General features: G+C 44.3%; 2 protein-coding genes across 3 annotated transcripts; one reads left to right on the top strand and one right to left on the bottom strand.

Annotated features, from left to right (window-relative positions):
* Window positions 1-1,731: 1,731 nt before the first annotated feature.
* Window positions 1,732-12,740, top strand: EXOSC9 (exosome component 9). Of its 2 annotated transcripts, XM_084768641.1 has the most exons (12): window positions 1,734-1,891; window positions 2,201-2,295; window positions 2,933-3,052; window positions 3,167-3,269; window positions 3,748-3,885; window positions 5,171-5,253; window positions 7,356-7,488; window positions 8,547-8,635; window positions 9,510-9,656; window positions 10,594-10,775; window positions 12,239-12,317; window positions 12,433-12,740. In XM_084768641.1, the coding sequence occupies exons 1-12, from the start codon at window positions 1,826-1,828 to the stop codon at window positions 12,512-12,514; spliced, it is 1,317 nt and encodes a 438-aa protein (XP_084624767.1). In that variant the 5' UTR covers window positions 1,734-1,825; the 3' UTR covers window positions 12,515-12,740. The 2 variants fall into 2 exon arrangements, with proteins under 2 accessions (XP_084624768.1, XP_084624767.1); XM_084768642.1 differs by lacking the exon at window positions 9,510-9,656 and having other exon boundaries at window positions 1,732-1,891; window positions 10,552-10,775.
* Window positions 11,919-19,199, bottom strand: CCNA2 (cyclin A2). Its single transcript, XM_084768643.1, has 8 exons — window positions 18,855-19,199; window positions 17,902-18,145; window positions 15,974-16,086; window positions 15,600-15,823; window positions 14,765-14,972; window positions 13,748-13,861; window positions 13,434-13,567; window positions 11,919-13,269 (listed from the first exon to the last, which is right to left on the bottom strand). The coding sequence occupies exons 1-8, from the start codon at window positions 19,038-19,040 to the stop codon at window positions 13,221-13,223; spliced, it is 1,272 nt and encodes a 423-aa protein (XP_084624769.1). The 5' UTR covers window positions 19,041-19,199; the 3' UTR covers window positions 11,919-13,220.
* Window positions 19,200-20,176: the final 977 nt, after the last annotated feature.

Below are 20,176 nucleotides of genomic sequence, written 5' to 3' on the forward strand. Positions count from 1 at the left end.
CAGATTCTCGGGAAGACCAACTGTTCTTAACTCTAAGCCACGTCTCCAGCCTATAAACCAAACATTTTAACACAATATAATTCAAAGATTGCCGATTTAGTCCATGTGGGATAAAGAAACATTAAATGCTTTGTTTTCCATAATCAAACTATTCTGTAAAAAAAAAAAAAAAATCCAGAAAAGCAATAAAAGATGCAAGCTCAGGATCACTTAGTGAGTTGCCTGAAAGACACTTATCTTGTACTGTCTTTTCCGGTTTTGGAGCATCTGACCCAATAAAAGTTTTCTCTCAAGTCATCTTTTTTTTTTTTCTTCTATTCTGTGAACTGAGGGGGGCAACCTAAAGTAGGCTGGGACAGCAGAGCACTGGTGTTGGCAGATGCAGCCGTGCAGTCTGGAGCCCAAGAAGAGAGGAGGACAAGGCCGCTGGCAGCTAGACAGCTGAGAGCACAGCAGGCCAGCAAAGCAAATGCAGCAGCTGGACTGGAAGAAAGGCACCGCACAAGGACAGCTGGAGAGGACAGAGAACAAGACCAGAAACAGCGGTCCTGACAGCTGGAATGTTTCAGAATTGTCAAATCTTTGGGGCCAAGGTCTGAGACCTGGGCCCAAGAGCTGAAGCACTGGTTGCTGTGAAGGGCAGAAGGATGCCAACATCTGGCTCAGCCTGGAATCAGCAGCCAGCCACAGCAAGAGCGAGGTGGGGGGCGGCGGGGGCGGGGGCAGGGGACGGGGAAATCCCTGCTTCCTAGGTCTGTAGATAGGTGGATCTCTGTTAGTTCCAGGCCAACCAGTGAGACACAGTAAGACTCTCTCCTCTCCCTCTCCCTCTCCCTCTCCCTCCCCCTCTCCCTCTCCCTCTCCCACTCCCTCCCTCCCTCCTTCCCTCCCTCCCTCCTTCCCTTCTTCTTCTTCTTCCTCTTCTTCTTCTTCTTCTTCTTCTTCTTCTTCTTCTTCTTCTTCTTCTTCTCTCTCTCTCTCTCTCTCTCTCTCTCTCTCTCTCTCTCTCTCCTTCCCTCCCTCCCCCCTCCTCTCAAGGTAGGAACAGGACCACCCTAGAAGGTCACCTACTGCTGCCTCACTGTTGTCCAAGCTGCCAAATATCCTCTCTTGATGTGGGTAGACCAGGACACCAGGCAGCAGATGGAGGACACGTCTCCATCTGTAAAAATAAGCCTGCCGACGTGAGATGAGATATAAGCAGGAAACGACGTTTCAGTCCACGGGGACGGAAAATGATGCTTCATTTCTTTTTCTGTCCTCAGGTCCCACGTGAACCACCTGCAGCCTGCTACATCCTCCCAGCCTGGGTGGTCCGTCCCAAGCCGACTCGCCTGCGCCACTCTTCAGGCTTCCTCTGACAGAGGCTAGCATCCTCTGCAGACTTTCTGCTGTGAAGTGCCAAGAAATTCTGACACTTACGTCAGCCTGGAAGCTGATAGACAGCCAGAGCCAAGAGCTGGGTAAATCTCTGCTTCCTACCCCCGAAGCAAGAATTGTTACGACTTGTAGGGATGGGAGAATCTCTGTTCAGTTCCAGGACAGCCAGAGATAGATACAGAGTGAGATTCTGTCTCAATAAAAAAAAGCAGGTAAAGGACTGCGCTGCAGACGCTAATTTCGGAGACCCACTCAGGAACTTCTCCAAGATTAGCTACACAGCCCCTCCCCTCTGCAGCGGTCCCCGCCCTCTAGCCCCACCCACACTGCGGCCCCACCCCCAGCCCGCACGCCGGCGCTGGGATGACGTCAGTTTTCTGCGCCAGGAAGAAGCCGGCGTGCAAAGTTGTTTCGGTGCGGTTCTTCCCCTGCGTGGCCCAACGCTATGAAGGAGACGCCGCTCTCCAACTGCGAGCGCCGCTTCCTGCTCCGCGCCATTGAGGAGAAGAAGGTGCGGGGCCTGCGGTGTGGGCTCGGTGGCTTTGTGTGTAGACTCGGGTTGCCCACGGGGTGTACTTGGGTGGCCTGTGGATTCATTGTCAGTTCGGCCTGTGGAACGAACGGTCGTGGTGTGGACTCGGGTGGTTCCCCGTGTGGACTCTGCCCATTCCCCAGCCTCAGGCCAGTACTTTACCCTGGCCAATACCTTTGAGCCTCATACCGCGGGCATTCAGTGCTAGGGGGCGTTGGGGCCCAGGATCTGACAGACACAGTTGCTGCTCGTAAATATGTTAAAGGAATAAATGACGTTTGCTTACAGCGGCTGGATGGCAGACAAACCTATGATTACAGGAACATCAAGATTTCATTCGGAACGGATTATGGGTGCTGTATTGTAGAGCTGGGGAAAACAAGGTAACAGGATTCGAATCAGATAATGCAACAGGAGGTGTGAAAATTACAACCTACTGACTCGGTCGTTTACTGAGCAGCTTTAAAGTCCAAATGTGCGTTCTTTTATCCGATGAGAAATATGTGGCTTATTGCCAACCCTTTAGTTTTGTGGTCACGCTTAACTTTTAACCACGAGTGTGCTTTCCGCTATATGACTGTCATTGTTTCTCATGACCTTTATAAGTCCTGTAGGCAGCTAACATTAATCGCACAGTTATCTGCATGTCTCGCATTCTAATATGAGGAGTGTAGCTATCTTGTCGTCAGTGAGCCTGTTTCCCTTTAATTCTCGGATGATGTAAGAAAAAAGATTTCCTTTCTGTCATTCTTTTAGGTATATCAATTGTTTTATTTCTGCATGAAATCTACTTGCATTTAAAACTTTTATATATTTACTAGTACGCTTATGCATGATTGTGTGTTTGGATTCAGCTTTGTTCTCTGGCCACAGTCTACTACATTGTGTATGTAATGTCTGCCTGTTAAGCCACAGTGTGTTGCTATTTAGAACTAGTTTTTGTCTGTTTGAGACTTTGCCACTTTTTAATTGAAAAGCAAGTGTGTTTAGTTGACTGCTTTGTACCTCTTATTTTCACAGAGTTCTTGGGCAGGTTTCCTGTGAACTTGTTTCTCCAAAACTCAATAGGGCAACAGAAGGTATTCTGTTTTTTAACCTTGAACTTTCTCAGATGGCTGCTCCGGCTTTTGAACCTGGCAGGTATCTCGCTCTTTTTAAAGCTACTTCAGCCCTAGGGGAACTTATTAGCAGTGGACTGTTGGTTTAGTGCTCACAGCTGTAGTTCGTGACATTAGTTCATTCTTGCTTCCATAGGCAGTCGGATCTCTTGGTGAAGCTGAATCGACTCCTGGAAAGGTGTCTGAGAAATTCAAAGTGTATAGATACTGAGTCTCTCTGTGTTGTTGCTGGTGAAAAGGTGGGGAGACGTTTTAACAATGAATACTTGTTGATTCAAACACAATTAGAGCACGGTCAGGGAGAGATTGCAGAGAATCGGGGCTCAGCTCCCAGCACTTCCGTGGCAGCTCCCAACCATCTTTAACTAGTTCCACAGGATCCAGCACTGAAGCTCTGCTGGGGCCACCAGGCATGAATATGGTGCATGTATGCACGCAGGCACATATGCATACATGTAGAATAAAAACAGACTTTTAAAGAACATAACTAGGTTTCGGCTGCTGGGATGGTTCCATTCATTCACATGCTCTCATGTTCCCAAACGGCTCACATAGCAAAGTTAACTGCTATTATTTCCAGGTTGTTTGCTCTTCTTAAAATGAAGTGCATTTTTACTGGATAAACTGGAAGAATTAACTGCGTGCTTTAGTTTACTTGCCCAGTGGCCCCTGGTCATGGCCCGGTAGGATTTATTTGTGTCTTAAATTCACTTTCAGGTTTGGCAGGTCCGTGTAGACCTACATTTATTAAATCATGACGGGAATATTATTGACGCTGCCAGCATCGCCGCAATCGTGGCCTTGTGTCACTTCCGCAGGCCTGACGTCTCCGTCCAGGGAGAGGAAGTGACCCTGGTAAGCTTCCAGGCTTCAGAGTGGCATTGTTCCTATGAGGAGACGGGTATCCTGGGTGGGCAGGCGGGCAGGCAGCAATGGAGACGTGGCAGATGGAGTTTAGATCTACCCTAATGTTTGCTCATAACACAAAAACTGCAAATGGTCAAAATTGCCCTCGAAATCTCAAGTGTGCTTACAGAAATGTCTGTCAGTAATAACATAACCCAGCTAGGCTTTCTGAAACAGAACTGTGACTCTTTCATTGGATTGACCATTAGAGGAAGTGGTGGGTTTCTGTTTAGGGTCAGCATGAGAGGCCTACAGAACCCGAGAAGGCGCGAGGCTCACCGGGTTTACGCGCTTCTTCAGGCCCTTTGTTCACTAAGCAGAGTAGATGTCACAAGTTCATCAGAAACGCCTGGATGGGTTGTTAACCGCATGCTGCTGGGCTCTGCTTGTAGAGGAGAGTAGAGGTAGGACCCGGAGTGCCCAGGCGGCCTGATGCTGGGCCAGGGGTCACTGTGAGAGCCAGTGCTCCGTGCTGGCCTTCTCTTTTTGTCAGGCAGGCCAATTTTCTTTCATGTACCTTACATGCTAGAGTAATGAATGTGCTGCCTGAGCCCTGAGTTGCAGAGGGAACCATCAAATGCCTAAGTTTTCTGAGTGGCCATCGATAATGCTCTTTTTGAGATTCTTTGCCAGAGCAGAATTTGAAGTCTTGGAGGCAAGAACAGTGCACAGGGCTACAGGAAGAGCATAAGGAAGTTTAAAAAAGAAAAAAGAAAGAAAGAAAGAAAAAAAAAAAGGTAGAATGTGATTAGTTTTACATGGAGGATGACTCTTTATCCTGATAAGTTCAAGGGCCCCTACGTAGGAGGAGTCTATACCTTACTAAAAAGGTAGCTGGATAGAAACTCTGGATAGAAGGTTAGACATAAGATCGGTGTTTCATCATCATAAAAATTAAGTAGGAACATAGTTGTCAGAGTCATAAGGTAACTATAAAAGACATTATTTATCTACTCACTATTAAGAATTTTATATCATGGCTGGGCACAGTGGCACACACTTGTAGTCCCAGCATTTGGGAGGCAGAGGCAGGCGTATGTCTGTGAGTTTGGGGCCAGCCTGGTCTACAAAGCAAGTCCAGGACAGCCAAGGCTGCACAGAGAAACTCTGCCTCAAAAAGATTTAAAAAAAAAAAAAAAGAATTTCATATCTTGGTGTTTGCTCTCAAGGTGATTTTGTTTGGTATTTTTCTCATTTGCTGACTGTAAGTATTTATCCTTTTCTTCTGAAATAGTACACTCCTGAGGAGCGTGATCCTGTGCCATTGAGCATCCACCACATGCCCATTTGTGTCAGTTTTGCTTTCTTCCAGCAAGGGTAAGTGTCACCCAGTCATGGGCTGAAAATGTAAGTAGCCCTGAGAATTGGATTTTATTTATTTGAACCAAGATCTTGTCCTCATCTCTCTGTATAGCTGAGATAACCTTGAGCTTCTGATGCGCCAGCCTGCACTTCCCAAGTGCTGGGGTTACAGGCGTGTGCTACTGCTCCGGGTTTACATGGTGCTGGGCGTAGACTTAGGGCTTTGTGCCTGTGTGTAACAGTCTGCCAGCTGAGCTGCATCAGCCCCAAGCTGGGAACTGTATTGCTTTGTTCAGATGTGCACAAATGTGCTTCATATTAGAGCATCTGCCTGTTTCTTCCTGTCTTTGTAAGGATTTTCTTAATAGAATGACAGAATTCAGCTGTTATGGGTATGCTTCCCATCATTTTCCTGCTCACAGCATATTTAGAAAGTAAGACTTTGCCAGACCTGGTGGTGCACACCTATAATCCCAGCACTCGGGAGGCAGAGGCAGGCGGATCTCTGTGAATCGGAGGCCAGCCTGGTCTACAAAGCTAGCCTGGGACAGCTAAAGCTACACAGAGAAAACCCTGTCTTCAAAACAAAACAAAGGAAACGGAGGGGGAAGGGGGAGACTTTAATGTGGCCTGGTAGCATCTACCCTTCCCTGAGCTAGACAGATGCCCTGAGAGTTGTATGTGTGCTCTCATTTGAGACAGTGGGGTAAGAGGTACCTGGGTTAATAAACATTGGTATTGTGGAGCATATTAGAGTACGGGTAGTTCCAGGAGCACTTAGCAAGGGAAATGACTCACAACCAGAAAACGCGTTCCCTTCAGCTGTCTAGCCTTTTCTACCCAACTCTCCGTTCAACTCTCCTAGTATAAAATATGAACACAGCCGGACATGGTGATGCACACCTTTAATCCCAGCACTCGGAGAGGCAGAGGCAGGCAGTTCTCTGTGAGTTCGAAGACACCCTGGACTACAAAGTGAGGCCAGGACAGCCAAAGCTGTTACAGAGAAACCCTGTCTAGAAAAAAACAAAACCAACAAAAAAAAATTGGAGGCTTATACATTCATGTAACATGCTTCTAAGTGAGGCTTGATTCTTGGAAAAAGAAGACTTGTGTGCATTAAGAGCTAGTGAAAAGATTTCAACTTTAGTCATTGTAGCTGATTATCAGGAAAGTGTATAAGCCTTATCTAGGAAAATAAGATGTATATGCCATAAAAGTAACTTAAAATTTTCAATAGTCAGTTTAACAGGTAAAAGAAACAGATAGCAAGTGTGAAAACCAGAAATGGGGAGGCTGACACAGGAAGAGCTCAGTGGCTTTCAGGCCAGCCTGGGCTCCTTAGCAGACTCTAAGCAAAGCTCAGAAACATGGTGGATCCTGTCTGAAAACAAAATAAAAACAAACAAGTTAAAAACTGTTTATATTCCACTTAACCATTCAGATGTAAAGTATTTTTATCTTACTATATACTACTAGTATTTTTACAATTATTCAAGATTTTGTTTGTTTTGTTTTTCATGACAGGGTTTCTCTCTGTAGCTGTGGCTGTCCTGGAACTCACTCTGTAGACCAAGCTGGCCTCGAACTCACAGAGGTCCTCCTGCCTCTTTCTCCTGAGTGCTGGGATTAAAGGCATGCGCCACCAATACCTGGCTTATTCAAGATTTTACATTCTTTGATTTGCACTGAGTATCTTTACACCTCAGTTGGAGTAACTCAGTAGGCATGTGCGCCTGCTAGCGAGAGGACGCTGCAGAGACCGGCAGTCCTTTTCTGTGCTAGCAGCAACAGACTCGAGAACGTAGACGGCAGGGCCTCGGTGCCACTTTAAAATGGACCAAATTCATGTTATCTAAGTCTTTATTAATGAGCAAGAAGTCATTTAATCAAAGAGATGTGTAAGTATTGGGTCATATGTTATTTAAATTTCAATCTGAACCTAATGTGGCTTCATTGTAATGGCCAGAGAGACATACATCCCATGTACTGAAGTTATTGAGTTAAAGTGACTCAGATCCTTCAGTGTTGACTTTGAATGCTACCTTTAAAACAAAAAAGCCATTGTCCTGGAAAGAGCTGCAGACGTGTTCAGGACCATTTAACATTTGTTTCAGAACGTATTTACTGGTGGACCCCAGTGAGCGAGAAGAGCGAGTAATGGACGGCTTGCTGGTGATCGCCATGAATAAGCATCGGGAACTCTGTACTGTTCAGTCCAGTGGTGGGATCATGCTGCTCAAAGAGCAGGTTAGCACTTGGCTAGCTTCCCTCTTCACAAGTTTCATGTGATTTCTTTTGTTTTGTAAAATTATCTTCTAACCAAATGCCACAAGAGTACTTAGATGACTGAGTCTAGTTAAGTTAGGATCTGGTTTCCATCCTTTTTTCCTTGCTCTTCCCTATAGCTGTCCGTGGAGGACACTGGTTCTCAGCCTTTCTAATGCTGAGACTCTTCAATAACAGATTCTCATGTTGTGATGACCCTTAACCAAAAAATTATGTCTTTGCTACTTCATAACTGTAATTTTGCAGCTGTTATGAATTGTAATATAAATATCTGATTTACAGAATATCCCTCCCAGATTGCTATCCCAGCGTATGGGACAGAGAGGCATATCTCTGTGAGTTCGAGGCCAGCCTGGTCTACAAAGCGAGTCCAGGACAGTCAACACTACACAGAAACCCTGTCTCAAACCCCCTCCCCCCAAAAGAGTCATACTTTTTTTTTAAAGCATTAAGTGTAGAAATTAAGAGAAAAATAAGTTTTATTTTTGGAATTTGTATACAACCACTAGTGATGCTGAAGCCCAGTCACATGTCACATTCACATGCAGGCTATTAGAAATTAGAGTGCCCTGTCCCCCCTGTGGTAAGCAGAAGTGCTAGGGAGGAGCTTTAGTTCATATTTGAATGGAACTTGATAGCCTTGGGCAAATGGCTTATCTCCAGGTCTCAGTGCCTTCACCTGTGCATCAGGGGATGGTTCTGTTGCTGGCAGATGTGTAGGCCAATTATAGGTGTCTGGCTTTCAAAGTGCTCAGAGGGTTTATTTCCATTATTGTTACCAGCACCATCGGCACTAGGATTGTTGATTCCTATTTCTGTTGGGCTACTGACATAGAAAGGAAGTCTGCATTCCTGAGCACATTACCTGTGGTCTCTAGCATTTGCTACTTTGTCTTAATTGTATCTCATAACTGGTAAAGAAATGCTTAAATTGTAATGGTAGAAAATTCAGGGCATGGTTTTGGGTTCATTAGCAAAGCTGTTTGGTTTGTTGTCTAACAGCCCACATTTACACACAGGTTTTGAGGTGCAGTAAAATAGCTGGTGTGAAAGTAGCAGAGATTACAGAGTTAATACAGAGAGCGTTGGAAAATGACCAGAAAGTTAGGTAAGTTTAATTTCTCAAAATTATATGCTGTTTAAATTCATGTTTTCTAAGAACGTCCATATGATCTCATATTTGGGCTTTCCTTACTTAATCTCAGTTGTGTATACTATTATTTAGTTGAAATTTTATTTTAAAAAGTCACAGAAAAATATAGTATCTTAAATTAATAGAATAGACATGCTGGCTCACAGCTCTCCTTCTTTTTACCTTAAGCAACAAGTACCCAGCGCTTCAGTGTTCTTTCTTGTCCTGTGGGAGGCTAGTGCCTTCTGCTGACTTGAGGGTTAGACAGTGTACTTCAAGTACCTGTGCAGCAGAGGTTCAGTCAATAATTATGATGACTTTTATGTTGGTAACTATGGTAGTGTTCTAGTTTGACTCCTGTTGCTGTGATAAAACACTGACCGAAGGCAAGCTAGGGGAGGTAAGGACTTAACTTGGCTTACACTTCCAGATCATAGTCGGCCAGTGAGGAGTGGGGAGCAGCGCCTCCTTGCTAGTCCATGTAGTGTTACATCTATTCAGGGAGTTCACTTAGCTGAGGACGTACAGCTGATCAGAGTGTTGACTGCTGGCTCACAAGCTCAGGCTGAGCTATATTTCCTCTACAGCCCAGGACCTCCTGCCCAGGGAATGGTGCCCCTCAGAGTGGGCTGAGTCCAGTTTCATAATTAACCATCAAGAGACTCCTCCATAGTTATGACCTGGGCCTCCCTTCTCAAGTGACTTTAGGCTGTGTCAAGTTAAAGTTTACTAGAGCTAGTAGCGAAATAAGTTTATTTCTTATCTACCAAAGACAAAATAGTAAAATTTTTCTCTTGTCTTTTCTTACTGGTCTTCTCCAAAAACAATCACTACCAAAATCCACTCACAGGAAAGAAGGTGGAAAGTTTGGCTTTGCAGAATCTATAGCAAATCAAAGGATCACAGCGTTTAAAATGGAGACGGCCCCTGTTGATACCTCCAACATAGAGGAGAAAGCAGAAGAAATTATTGCCGAAGCCGAACCTCCTCCAGAAGTGTATCTTTATTGGGTGGTTTTATAGTAACAAGACACATAACTTTTTTTTCTTTATTAAGGCTATAATGCGCATATTGATATTTGTTTTAGGGAAAATCATATAAGAGAAGCTCTGACATTAAGTTGATAATGTAACATCTAGCTTCTCTTAGTTATCTCTAAAAAACATATATTTTCCTTTTTAAAGAACCAATTTAGGGGCCAGGCATGGTGGCACACACTTTAATCCCAGCCCTCGGGAGGCAGAGGCAGGCAGATCACTGTGAGTTCAAGGCCAGCCTGGTCTACAAATTGAGTCCAGGATAACCAAGGCTACACAGAGAAACCCTGTCTCTACAAACAAAACAAAACAAGAACCAACTTAGGATGGGACTGGAGAGATGGCTTAGTGGTTAAGAGCATTGTCTACTCTTTCAGAGGACCAGGGTTCAATTCCCAGCACCCACATAGCAGCTCACAACTGTCTGGTCTGTAACTCAAATTCCAGTGGATCCAACTTCTTCACACAGATATTTATGTATACCAAAAACCAAATGTACATTAAAAAACAACAAAAACAGCAACAAACTTAGAGCTGGGGGATGTAGCTCACTGGTACCCTCATTTTTCTAGCTATATGGAAGGCCCTGGGTTCCATTCCAGCACTGTAAGAAAATACACACAAAACTCCAGCATTCATTTCCCTTGGAAGAACTGTACTTCAATATTAATGACATAGCCATACTCTTTATGCAATGTTATATAATCTTGAAATCATTCATTACCAGAGTGCTGTAAAGTTGATAACTGATGATGTCCAGTTATGTTATTCAGCATACCACAGTGTAGCTTTATATTTATTCCTAATGGAAGCAGCCTTACAGGGGACTTGACCTTTTTTTTATTTTTTTAATAGCTCATTAAATAGCGGTGGTTTGGATTTCCTTAACTTGTTAAGTGTTTCTAAACCTGTGCTGTGGACTCCTGGAACTGCCCAGATTGGAGATGGAATAGAAGACTCCTGGGGTGACCTTGAAGATTCTGAGAAGGAAGAGGAGGAGGAAGGTGGCATTGATGAGGCTGTCATTCTTGATGATACAAAGATGGACATTGGAGAAATTTCTGATATTGGGAGCCAAGGTAGGTAATGTTTTTTTTGGCTTTTAATGTGTATTAGACACCTACAATTGAGATATCTAAAATATAGATAAAACTTGTAGGTATGCAAAGTGGTGTCTATATGGAGATTATAGATCATACATAGGAATGTTTCCTGTTTTGGAAGGCTAAATACTTGGGGATTTAAACTAAATTTTAATTGAGGCTATATTAGTACCAGCTCTAAAAGAATGATTGTTTTTGTGAAGTGGTGATGTGCACACATAAATTTAAAGCAAACTATGATACAGGACTGCTCAGGATTTTCTGTGGTAAGAAATGTTACTTAAGTCTAAGTTAATATGAACAGCCACATTGGTATCAGTGACTAACATTTTAGGGCACAGTATTAGAATATGGGCCTTAACTCTTGTTTTCTAAAAGCTGTAGAGATTTTTTATTAGCATTTTTATACATGTGCATATGTATGCCAGAGCATGCATGTGGAGGCCAGGAACTGAATTCTGGTTCTCTGGAGCAGTACATGCCCTTCATGTAATGTGTGCTGCAGTGTCCGGCTGCCCTTGAAGGCTAGGATCAGGCACCACACCTCGAACTGGACTATGCGGTTTAAAGAGAGCTGGGCCTGACCTCAGGTGACTAGACCAGTGTGCATTCTGGTAGAGAACAAGGGCGATTTTTAAACTTTTTTTTGAGACAAGGTTTCTGTATAACAGCTCTAGCTGTCCTCACTCTGACCAGGCTGTCCTCCAACTCAGAGATCCTCCTGCCTGCCTCTGCCTCGCAAGTACTAGGATTAAAGGCGTGCGCCACCATGGCCTGGTGGTTAACACCGATTCTTTTAAGAACTAACACACATTCTGTCTGCCTTCATAGAAGGGAATTGTTACTTAGAGCCTGTTGTTGGCTTTTGTTTTTTACAGGGAACAATGTTAGTTTAATTAGACCTGTTTTTTCTTTTGCTTTTTTTTCCTTTTTTTAAAAAATAAATCCTAATATAGGATCCTTTGCCATTAATTGTATCCAGTTGGTTTAACCATCAGTAATGTTATCATCTCATGTAGACCTAAGAAAACTAGGATGATGGAGAAGGTAGAGCTTTCTAAAGCATGTGAGCAAAGAATGTTGAGAGAATACATACCCAGCCAAATAATGGGCACGGGGTCAATTTGCACACTTTATTTACACACACACACACATACACATACACATATATAATGTTCAACACAAAAATGGGCAAACAAAACAGTCTTCCACATTTCTCATGGTCAGCCATGGTATTAAAAGCTATATCATTCTGGCCTACATGAGTCTTTGAAAAAAGAAAAAAGAAAAGAAAAAGCTTACAGAAAACAATTCTTAGAATTTTTCCAAGCTGCAAGGAGCTACTTTGGAATAGGGTAAGATTTTGAAAGAGGCAGCATAGTTTGAGCTGTCTTAGGTTGGAAATGAGAGCATTATACTTTTTTGGTATTCTCTTAAAGGTGCCCCTATAGTGCTATCAGATAGTGAAGAAGAAGAAATGATCATATTGGAACCAAACAAAAGTCCAAAGAAAATAAGGTAACAGATTTCTGGTTTCTTTCATATATACATTAAAAAACAGGACTTATAAAACGGGGTGTTGCAGAGTTCCATTGATTGGGTACAGTGAGCTGTCATATTACTTTATTCACAGAGCTCAGACCACCAGTGCAAAAGAAAAGGCACCAAGTAAAAGTCAAGTGAAAAAGAGGAAAAAGAAGAGAACTGCTAACTAAAACTAAAATGGTATATTTTTATATTTGTATGTATATATAACTACTAAATGTATTTATTCAGCTCTGGGTATTTTTATTTGAAACTCCATTATAAAAGCTGAACTTTTTGATAAAATTGTCTTTAACATTATACTTTCAACAAACTTCCTAGGCAACTTCTGTTGCACTTTCCAACCCATGTAAAACCTTATTCTCAAGAGTTGATGAATAAAATACTTCCCATAAACTGCTGCAGCTGATTGAGATTTCTGCTGTCCTGAAACAGGTGGTCTAGTTTTGCTTAGTTTATGATCAAGTCAGCAATTTGGTTCAGTTGTTCAGAATAATCAAAATCAGTGTTATTCAGTTTTCAAAAGCTTTTTCATTGGAGAATAAATAGTAATTAATCATTCTTATTTTTATCATCATTCTTGTTTTTATCTCAAATTAACTTTGACTTGCAAAGATTTCCAAATCAATTTATTATTATCCTCCTGACAGTTGGCAGCACCAGTGTTAACAAACCAATTAAAATTAGCCAAATATCTAAGATAGACACATGTACAAAAGATATACAAATTAAAACCATTTAAAAAGCAATGGATACCATAATTTGTCTGTGGATATACCATCTACATTGAAAAATAATTGTGAAATTAAGACAAGATAAAAACTGTACAGTGTGAATTGAGTGACTTCCATTTTAAACAAATGTAGTCTTTCACTCTCAGACATTTAGTGTCTCTGGTGGGTTGAGAAGAGATACGCCATGATACCTGTTAAGCAGAGAAAGAAAAGAAAACTTTTAGTAAACATCCAAGGAACAATTCATGTCTCCCAGACTGGAGCAATGCTATTTCTATTTGATTAGACTGATGAGCGTATGATACTCATAATCAGATAGTCACACCCCTTAAAACACAAAGAATGTGATTCTTACTTTGAGTGTTTGTACTTTTCCCTTATGGACTGTTGGGCATGCTGTGGTGCTTTGAGGTAGGTCTGGTGAAGGTCCATGAGACAAGGCTTCAGACTTTCCAGGGTGTATCCAGTCTTCTGTGCCAATGATTCCGGCTGCAGAGAAGAGACAATCATTGAGTGTTAGTAACAGCCAGACACTGACTACTTCCCATGCTAGCCCAGGTGGATGGCCCAGAGTCTTGAAGCAGAGCTTTCAAATGCAAGTTTATGGCTCAGCTTTCTGCCCAAACCAAAGCAGCACCAACCCTTAAGAAGGCAACTGTATATACATACCCAGCTTTGTCCTGTGACTGTATAGAGTGCCAAGTGAAAGGCAGCTCCAGCAATAAGTGACGGCAAATACTTTAGGTAGGGGTCAGCATCTATCAAACTCAACTCTCCCAAAAACTGGAATAAAAAAACACAACTTTATAATCACAAGATCTCTAAGACTCAAATTTCAAGTCCTTGCCTCCTGAGCTGTTTTTAACCATCTCTGATACTCACATGTTTGTATCAGCCCTGGGAAAAAACCAGTCCTATGTTTTTGCTCTATTCTCATCTTACCCTACTAACTTTTAAAATTCTCTCTCTCTCTCTGGACAGGGTTTCTCTGTGTAGCCCTGGACTCACTTTGTAGACCAGGCTAGCCTCAAACTCACATTGATCTACCTGCTTCTGCTGAGTGCTGTGGTTAAAGGCATGCATACACTACCACACACCTGGCTTAGGATGCTCTTTTTAAATCACTAGTTAATGCTTTTCTGAGACAGTCACCTTTGAGTATCCTTTGGGAAATTCTCTCCTGGAAAGAGAATTATTCTGTCCCCATGGACATCAGATACTTGAGTACCTTAAATATAAAAGACGTACCATTTTCACACAAGCTACTTAGAATATCACTATATTACTTGTAATACCCAATAAATAACCCAATACATACACAGTGGCACTGTGAGATTATCCAGTACACAGGTAGTTATTTCTAATACACATTGGTTGATTCCATAAACAGAACCCACAGTGTGTACTATCTTTTGCTAGCTATAGGTTTTTCTGTGTAATGGAACATTAACTGTCCCAAAATACTTTCTCTCTGTTTTTGGACAGGGTTTCTCTGTATAGTGTTGGTTGCTCTGGACACAACGTTGTAGACCAGGCTAGCTAGCCTTGAACTCAGACATCTGCCCCTCTGCTGGAAACACAGGCATGCCTGCCTGGCAGATCTCTTAAGCAGTGTTATACAATGAAACTTGGGCTTACCCCCTATTTTTACAACCTTTAAAAAAAAAAACCATAAAATGAGCTTACCATCGCTAGGCTTTCAACTTTGCAGTTTGCAGGCTGCTGGTGCAGAAAGTATTGTGTAAGGAACTGATTTACTGTTGGCGCAGCTAAGTCAAAAGCAAGGACTTTTAATACTAGGTGCTCCATTCTCAGAACCTGCTTCTTGGAATAGGTATCATCTGTAATATACACAAACTCTGCTACTTCTGGCGGGTATATTTCTTCAAATTTTCTGTAACAAAAGAAGGTTTTGTCTTAATCTAAACCATTTAGACTACAGACTTAAGACTCACTTCCACCAGCCACGTTTCCCTGCCAGTAGACCACCATCTCTGTTGAGGTCATTAATAGCCAATTATAAGGCCCAAGTCAGTAAGGGGCCTCTGATCTGTCTCCTACATAGAGTCAAAGGAAATGATGGCAGCAATGACAGAGTAGCTGAAAATTTAGATAAAGTCTCAGGAAAATAAATGTGTCACTTTTATGTCCTGCTGCAGGGAAGATACTCCAGAAAGCACTTTACTGTAGAAGAGCCACATTTGAACTCTGGGATCTAGTCTGCTAAAATGTGGCTAGTCTATGCTCACTCAAAGAATGCAAAATCCAGATGGAGAAAGCTTTATGTCAGAGTTGCAAATCAATCCATTCTCTTCATACAAAATAGTAAGTGGGGAGTGGAGAGATGGCGCAATGGTTAGAGCACTGGCTGACCTGACCGAAACACCAAACTCAGTGGACCAGATGCCCTCTTCTGGCCTCAGCAGGGCACTGCACACATGAGCTACAGATAAACCTGCCAGCAAAACACCTAGTAAAATATAAATGGGGGTGGGGTAGAGAGTGATGCCTTTGAACTTACGAGGCTAGCAGCATAGCAGCAGTGCCCACGAGCTGAAGCTTTCCTCGTAACACAGACATGGAGGAGAGGAAGCGATCGATGTAGTTCACGGCCAGATGCAGGGTCTCGTTCTGCAGCTTGTACTCTTCTCCCACTTCAACTAGCCAGTCCACGAGGATGGCGCGCATGCTGTTGGTGATGTCCGGCTGCTTCTTCATGTAACCCACTTTAGGTTTACATTTAATCTAAAGAAAGCTCAGTAGTGTTAACGTGTAACTCGAAAAGATGCTGTCAATATATACTGTAAACTTAGGGTTAGCATTAGAGTGACCCACTAGGGAGTCAACACTGCCCTTGCAACTGCATTCAGTCACTGTTAGTGAACAGAGCCTTACCTCCATTTCCCTGAGGTACGTGTGAATATCTTCATGATAATCGGGCACTTCATTAACACTCACTGGCTTTTCGTCTTCTAAGACAATAGACATATCCATAGCATGTGGTGAATCTGTGAATGACGTTAAAGGGGAAGTGCTTATCTCTTCCAACTAAAAAGATCCTAATGGCAAAGTAACACAGACTATCTTACTCTGGTTTTAGTACTTATTTCTGCCCACATAGCTTTCGGATAATCTTAATCCTAAAAGCGAAATACATATACATATGTGCATGTATATCAAGAGTTGAGGACTGAGAATTGCCCTACGGCACCATCTGCCACAAGAGATGAGTAGGCTCCTGTGAGTGGCGGTTAGCAGAGTACTTGACATCAAAATTTTGAAATAATTATTTTTGTCTTAAGAGATTGCAGATCTCACAGGCTGACATACTTAAATCACAACGGCTTGTATTAACAAATGTGGTAAAGGTCCCAAGTCTGTTACATCATGTTCAAACTAGTCTGTAAAGGACTGGTGTTTGTTAAAACAAGGTCTTAGTCTGTAGCCTAGGCTGGCAATCCTGCCTCAGCTTCCTGAGTGCTATTTAAATGCAGGGACATGCTCAGCTCTAGTTTTACCATTCAAATTAAGCCCCCCACACCCTGTAGGGTTTCTCTATGTGTAGCCTGTAAACCAGGCTGCCCCCCCCCTCACTGGCCCTGCTGGGATTACAGGCACGTGCCACCATGCCCAGCTTCAGATTATCAATGAGATAAAGAATTCCACTTTTTCAGAGTACCTTGAGATTTTTTTAAAAAAGATTTATTTATTATTTATACAGTATTCTGCCCAACAGTAAGTTATTTCTCTACCCTCCCTTCTTCCCTGTAGAACTCAGGGGCCAGGGTGATGGCTTGGTGCAGTGCTTGCTGCACAAACACTCCCAGCACCACATAGAAGCTGCAAGCTCCATTTGTAACCCTAGGACTGGGGGGGTGGGGGGGGGGAATGAGTCAGATCCCTGAAGCTTGATGGCCAGCCACTCAAGCCAAACCAGTGAGCTCCAACGAGACCTTCTGTCAAGAGATGAGATGAAGACATCCCAAAGTCCAGTGTACGTACGTTTGGTGTCCATAGGTACCAGCACACGCACACACCCCACCCCCTGGCACACACACAGCACAGGGTGGAGAGCAACAGGTTCCAACACCTCTGGTCTCCACACAGTGAGACCCTAGCAATGGCACAGGCGTCTACAGCAGCTACTCTGCCTTGTATGTGGGCTAGTGTCTGATGAGCATTCAAATTGATTTTAAAAGGACCAGAAGATACCATAATGCTTAAATCTGGCATCGTTAAGAAGTCATTCAAAGGACTGAAATCTAGTTTCCAAGGCAAACATCTGTAAAGTCAAGACAGACTTAAAACTAAACAAAACAAAAACAACCAAGCCAACCAACCAAAAACAAACAAAAAAACCCCACTAACCCAATCAAGTAGGGTATGGTGTCACAGGCCTATAATCGAGAATTTGGGAAGCTGGAGAGATGGCTCTTCCAGAGGACCCAGGTTCATTCCTGGCATCCACGTGTCAGCTCACCACTGTCCATAACGCCAAGATCTGACATCCAGACATATATGCAGGCAAAACACCAATGCACATAAAATAAAAGTAAATAATTAATAAAAAAGAATTTGGAAGCTGAGGAAGGATGGTGTGAGCTCAAGATTAGTCTGAGCTACAGATTGAGAGCCTGTCTCAAAAAAAAAAAAAAAAAGCATCCGGGTGTGGCGGTCCACGCCTGTAATCCCAGCACTTGGGAGAGGTCAAGGCCAGCCTGATCTATGGAGTGAGTTCCAGGACAGCCAAGGCTACACAGAGGAAACCCTGGGGTTGTGTGAAAAGTAAAGGGGACAGGTAGAATAAAAAGCCAAAACCTTACCAAAACTACCATCCATTGGATAATCCAGAGGCACCAGTGGTTTTCTTGCTCCGGGTAAAGAGGCAGCTGTATTAAAAGCCAGGGCATCTTCGCACTGTGTGGCTTTATGTTCAGCTGGCGGCTTCTTAGTCTCATCTGCTTCATCCACGTGAATGGTGAAGGCTGGCTGTTTACTGTTTGCTTTCCACGAGGGGCCCGCAGCGACATGATCATCGTTTATAGAAAGGTCCTTAAGAGGCGCAACCTAAAGAGGAAATTTTAAAATAGAATTTTGCTCCTTGCCCTGTGGGTCTCAGCTTTTATTTATAAATACTCTATTCGGAAAAACAAAGTTCCCGAGGCAAAGCTCAGCCAGACAAATAAGCTTGAGTAATCCAAGTAAACCAACCAACTTGTCACAGACATTTCTACAAAGCCTATAAATAAAACTGTTTGGAATTACAGACTAATCAAGTCTAAAGTTTAGGGGAAAGAACTGATTGACAACTTTAATCCCAGGGTGGAGCAAAAAAAAAAAAAAAAAAAAAACCAAAACAAAACAAATAAAGCCAAGTCTGGCTAAAATGGCGGAATTTACCAAGCTGAATACTGCTTTATACCCTTCCCTGAAGCAGAGGTAATCGGTGGAGCAGATGGTGAGGGGGAAGGGATCTGGATCCTACGGCAGTGCCTGGCCTGAAAAGTGGAGGGAAAGGCACACAGCTGGGCGAAGTCGGCACGCGGGTGGCACCGCTGGGCATGACCCCGGGCATTTTTAGGGACGAGGCCGCCAGTGGTGCTGGAGGGGCAGCATACTCGGGTCGCTAGGGCTGGTGGATCTATTGACCAGCCCTTTGGTACTAGAGACCCCGGAACCACGCAGACTGCAGCCGGACTCCCCTTCCCGGCCCTCTCGGTTGCTAAACCCGGCCCGCTCCCGCCCTGCCCTCCCACCGACCCTCGCGCCCTTTTACCCGCCGAGTCTTGAGTCTCTGCTGCGGCGCGGATCCCCGCGCGTTCCCGGCCTTCAGCGCTGCCTGCGCCCGCGGCTGCTGGGCTGGCGCCACCTTCTCCGGGTTGACATTCTCCTGGTCTTCCTGCTGCAGCGAGAGCAGGGCCGCGCCGGCCTCCCGACCCGACTGTCTCGAGCTGCCCGGCATCGCGGCTGCGGTCCGGATCCGGCGGCGGCAGAGCGTGCACTGCGCCCGCAGCTCCCGGGCTGCGCGGGACCCAGGCGGCCGACGCGCGGAGCAGGCGCAGCGGGTGGGTGGAGCGCAGAGCCCAGGTGCCGCGAGCAGCGCGCCGGCCCCGGGCTGTTCAAGCAGTTCAAGTAGCCCGCGACTATTGAAATGGACCAATGAGGGCGCACGGGGGCCGTGACGTCACCAGGAGCGCCGGTCGCCGCGAGCGAAGGCCCGACGGGAACCTGGCAGGGCGGGCCCCTAAGGATGCGCCTGCGCAGGGTAAGGGCGGGTGGGCGGCAGCCGCCGGCGACTTTCCGCGGCTCTGCATGCCGTAACCCCGCGGCGCGGAGGAAGCCGCCGGAGCAGCTGGGTGGGGCGGACAAGCCCTCAGGGCCCCGAAATGTCAGCGCCCCCGTGGGATCCCGGGATTGACAACTTCCCCAGTCGTGGGGTGGCGCTTAGGAGAAGATCGTGTGGTCCCAGCTGACTAGCTGCTCACTTCTGAGGCACCCTACCAGAACACTCCTTTCTTTCTCATTCTCTCTGGTGCTCCCTGTACAACACAGGGAACCTCTGGTACCTTTGTTTACTATTGCGTCACCTCTCCAAAATGTATTTTTTGTTTATTTTTGAAGCAGCGTTTCATAAATCCCGATTGTCCTGCAACACACAGACATCCGCCCGCCTCCCCCTCACGAGTCCTGGGATTAAAGGTGTGTGTCACAATGCCTGGCATTCCAGTAAGATTTTAGTCCCCTCTAATAAAGATGTGATCAATTTAAAATGCCAACTTGAGCTATTGTTGACATATTTGAAGTGGTGTATTACAAGAAATTCAAATGTCCATTAATTTTGCTTATCCTTGGTTGTGGCATCTAACGAGTAGTACACTAAATCCCACTGACCCAAACAGATAACACATTTGGAAATGAAGTGCATGGTGATGCTTAGCTTTAACCCAGAGTTCCAGATCTCTGCGTTCAAGGCAGCCTACAGCTACATAGCTAGTTCCAAGCTAGCTACGTAGTGAGATGCTGTCTCAAAAAAATAAACAAAAAGTGTTTATATAAGAAAAACAGCCAGCCAAGCGGTGGTGTCCACGTCTTTAATTC

Source organism: Acomys minous, assembly GCF_964271855.1.
Source record: "Acomys minous genome assembly, chromosome: 19".
NCBI classification, from domain to species: Eukaryota; Metazoa; Chordata; class Mammalia; order Rodentia; family Muridae; genus Acomys; species Acomys minous.

Bases quoted from the DNA above. Each gene is read 5' to 3' on its own strand.
- EXOSC9 (XM_084768641.1), top strand. From the start codon at position 1,826: ATGAAGGAGACGCCGCTCTCCAACTGCGAGCGCCGCTTCCTGCTCCGC. The intron at 2,296-2,932 runs GTAACAGGATTC...TTATTTTCACAG, and splicing joins GTAGAGCTGGGGAAAACAAG to AGTTCTTGGGCAGGTTTCCT. The intron at 5,254-7,355 runs GTAAGTGTCACC...CATTTGTTTCAG, and splicing joins TTTGCTTTCTTCCAGCAAGG to AACGTATTTACTGGTGGACC.
- CCNA2 (XM_084768643.1), bottom strand. From the start codon at position 19,040: ATGCCGGGCAGCTCGAGACAGTCGGGTCGGGAGGCCGGCGCGGCCCTG. The intron at 13,568-13,747 runs GTATGTATATAC...TCTTCTCTGCAG, and splicing joins CAGTCACAGGACAAAGCTGG to CCGGAATCATTGGCACAGAA. The intron at 13,270-13,433 runs GTAAGAATCACA...TCTGCTTAACAG, and splicing joins GAAAAGTACAAACACTCAAA to GTATCATGGCGTATCTCTTC.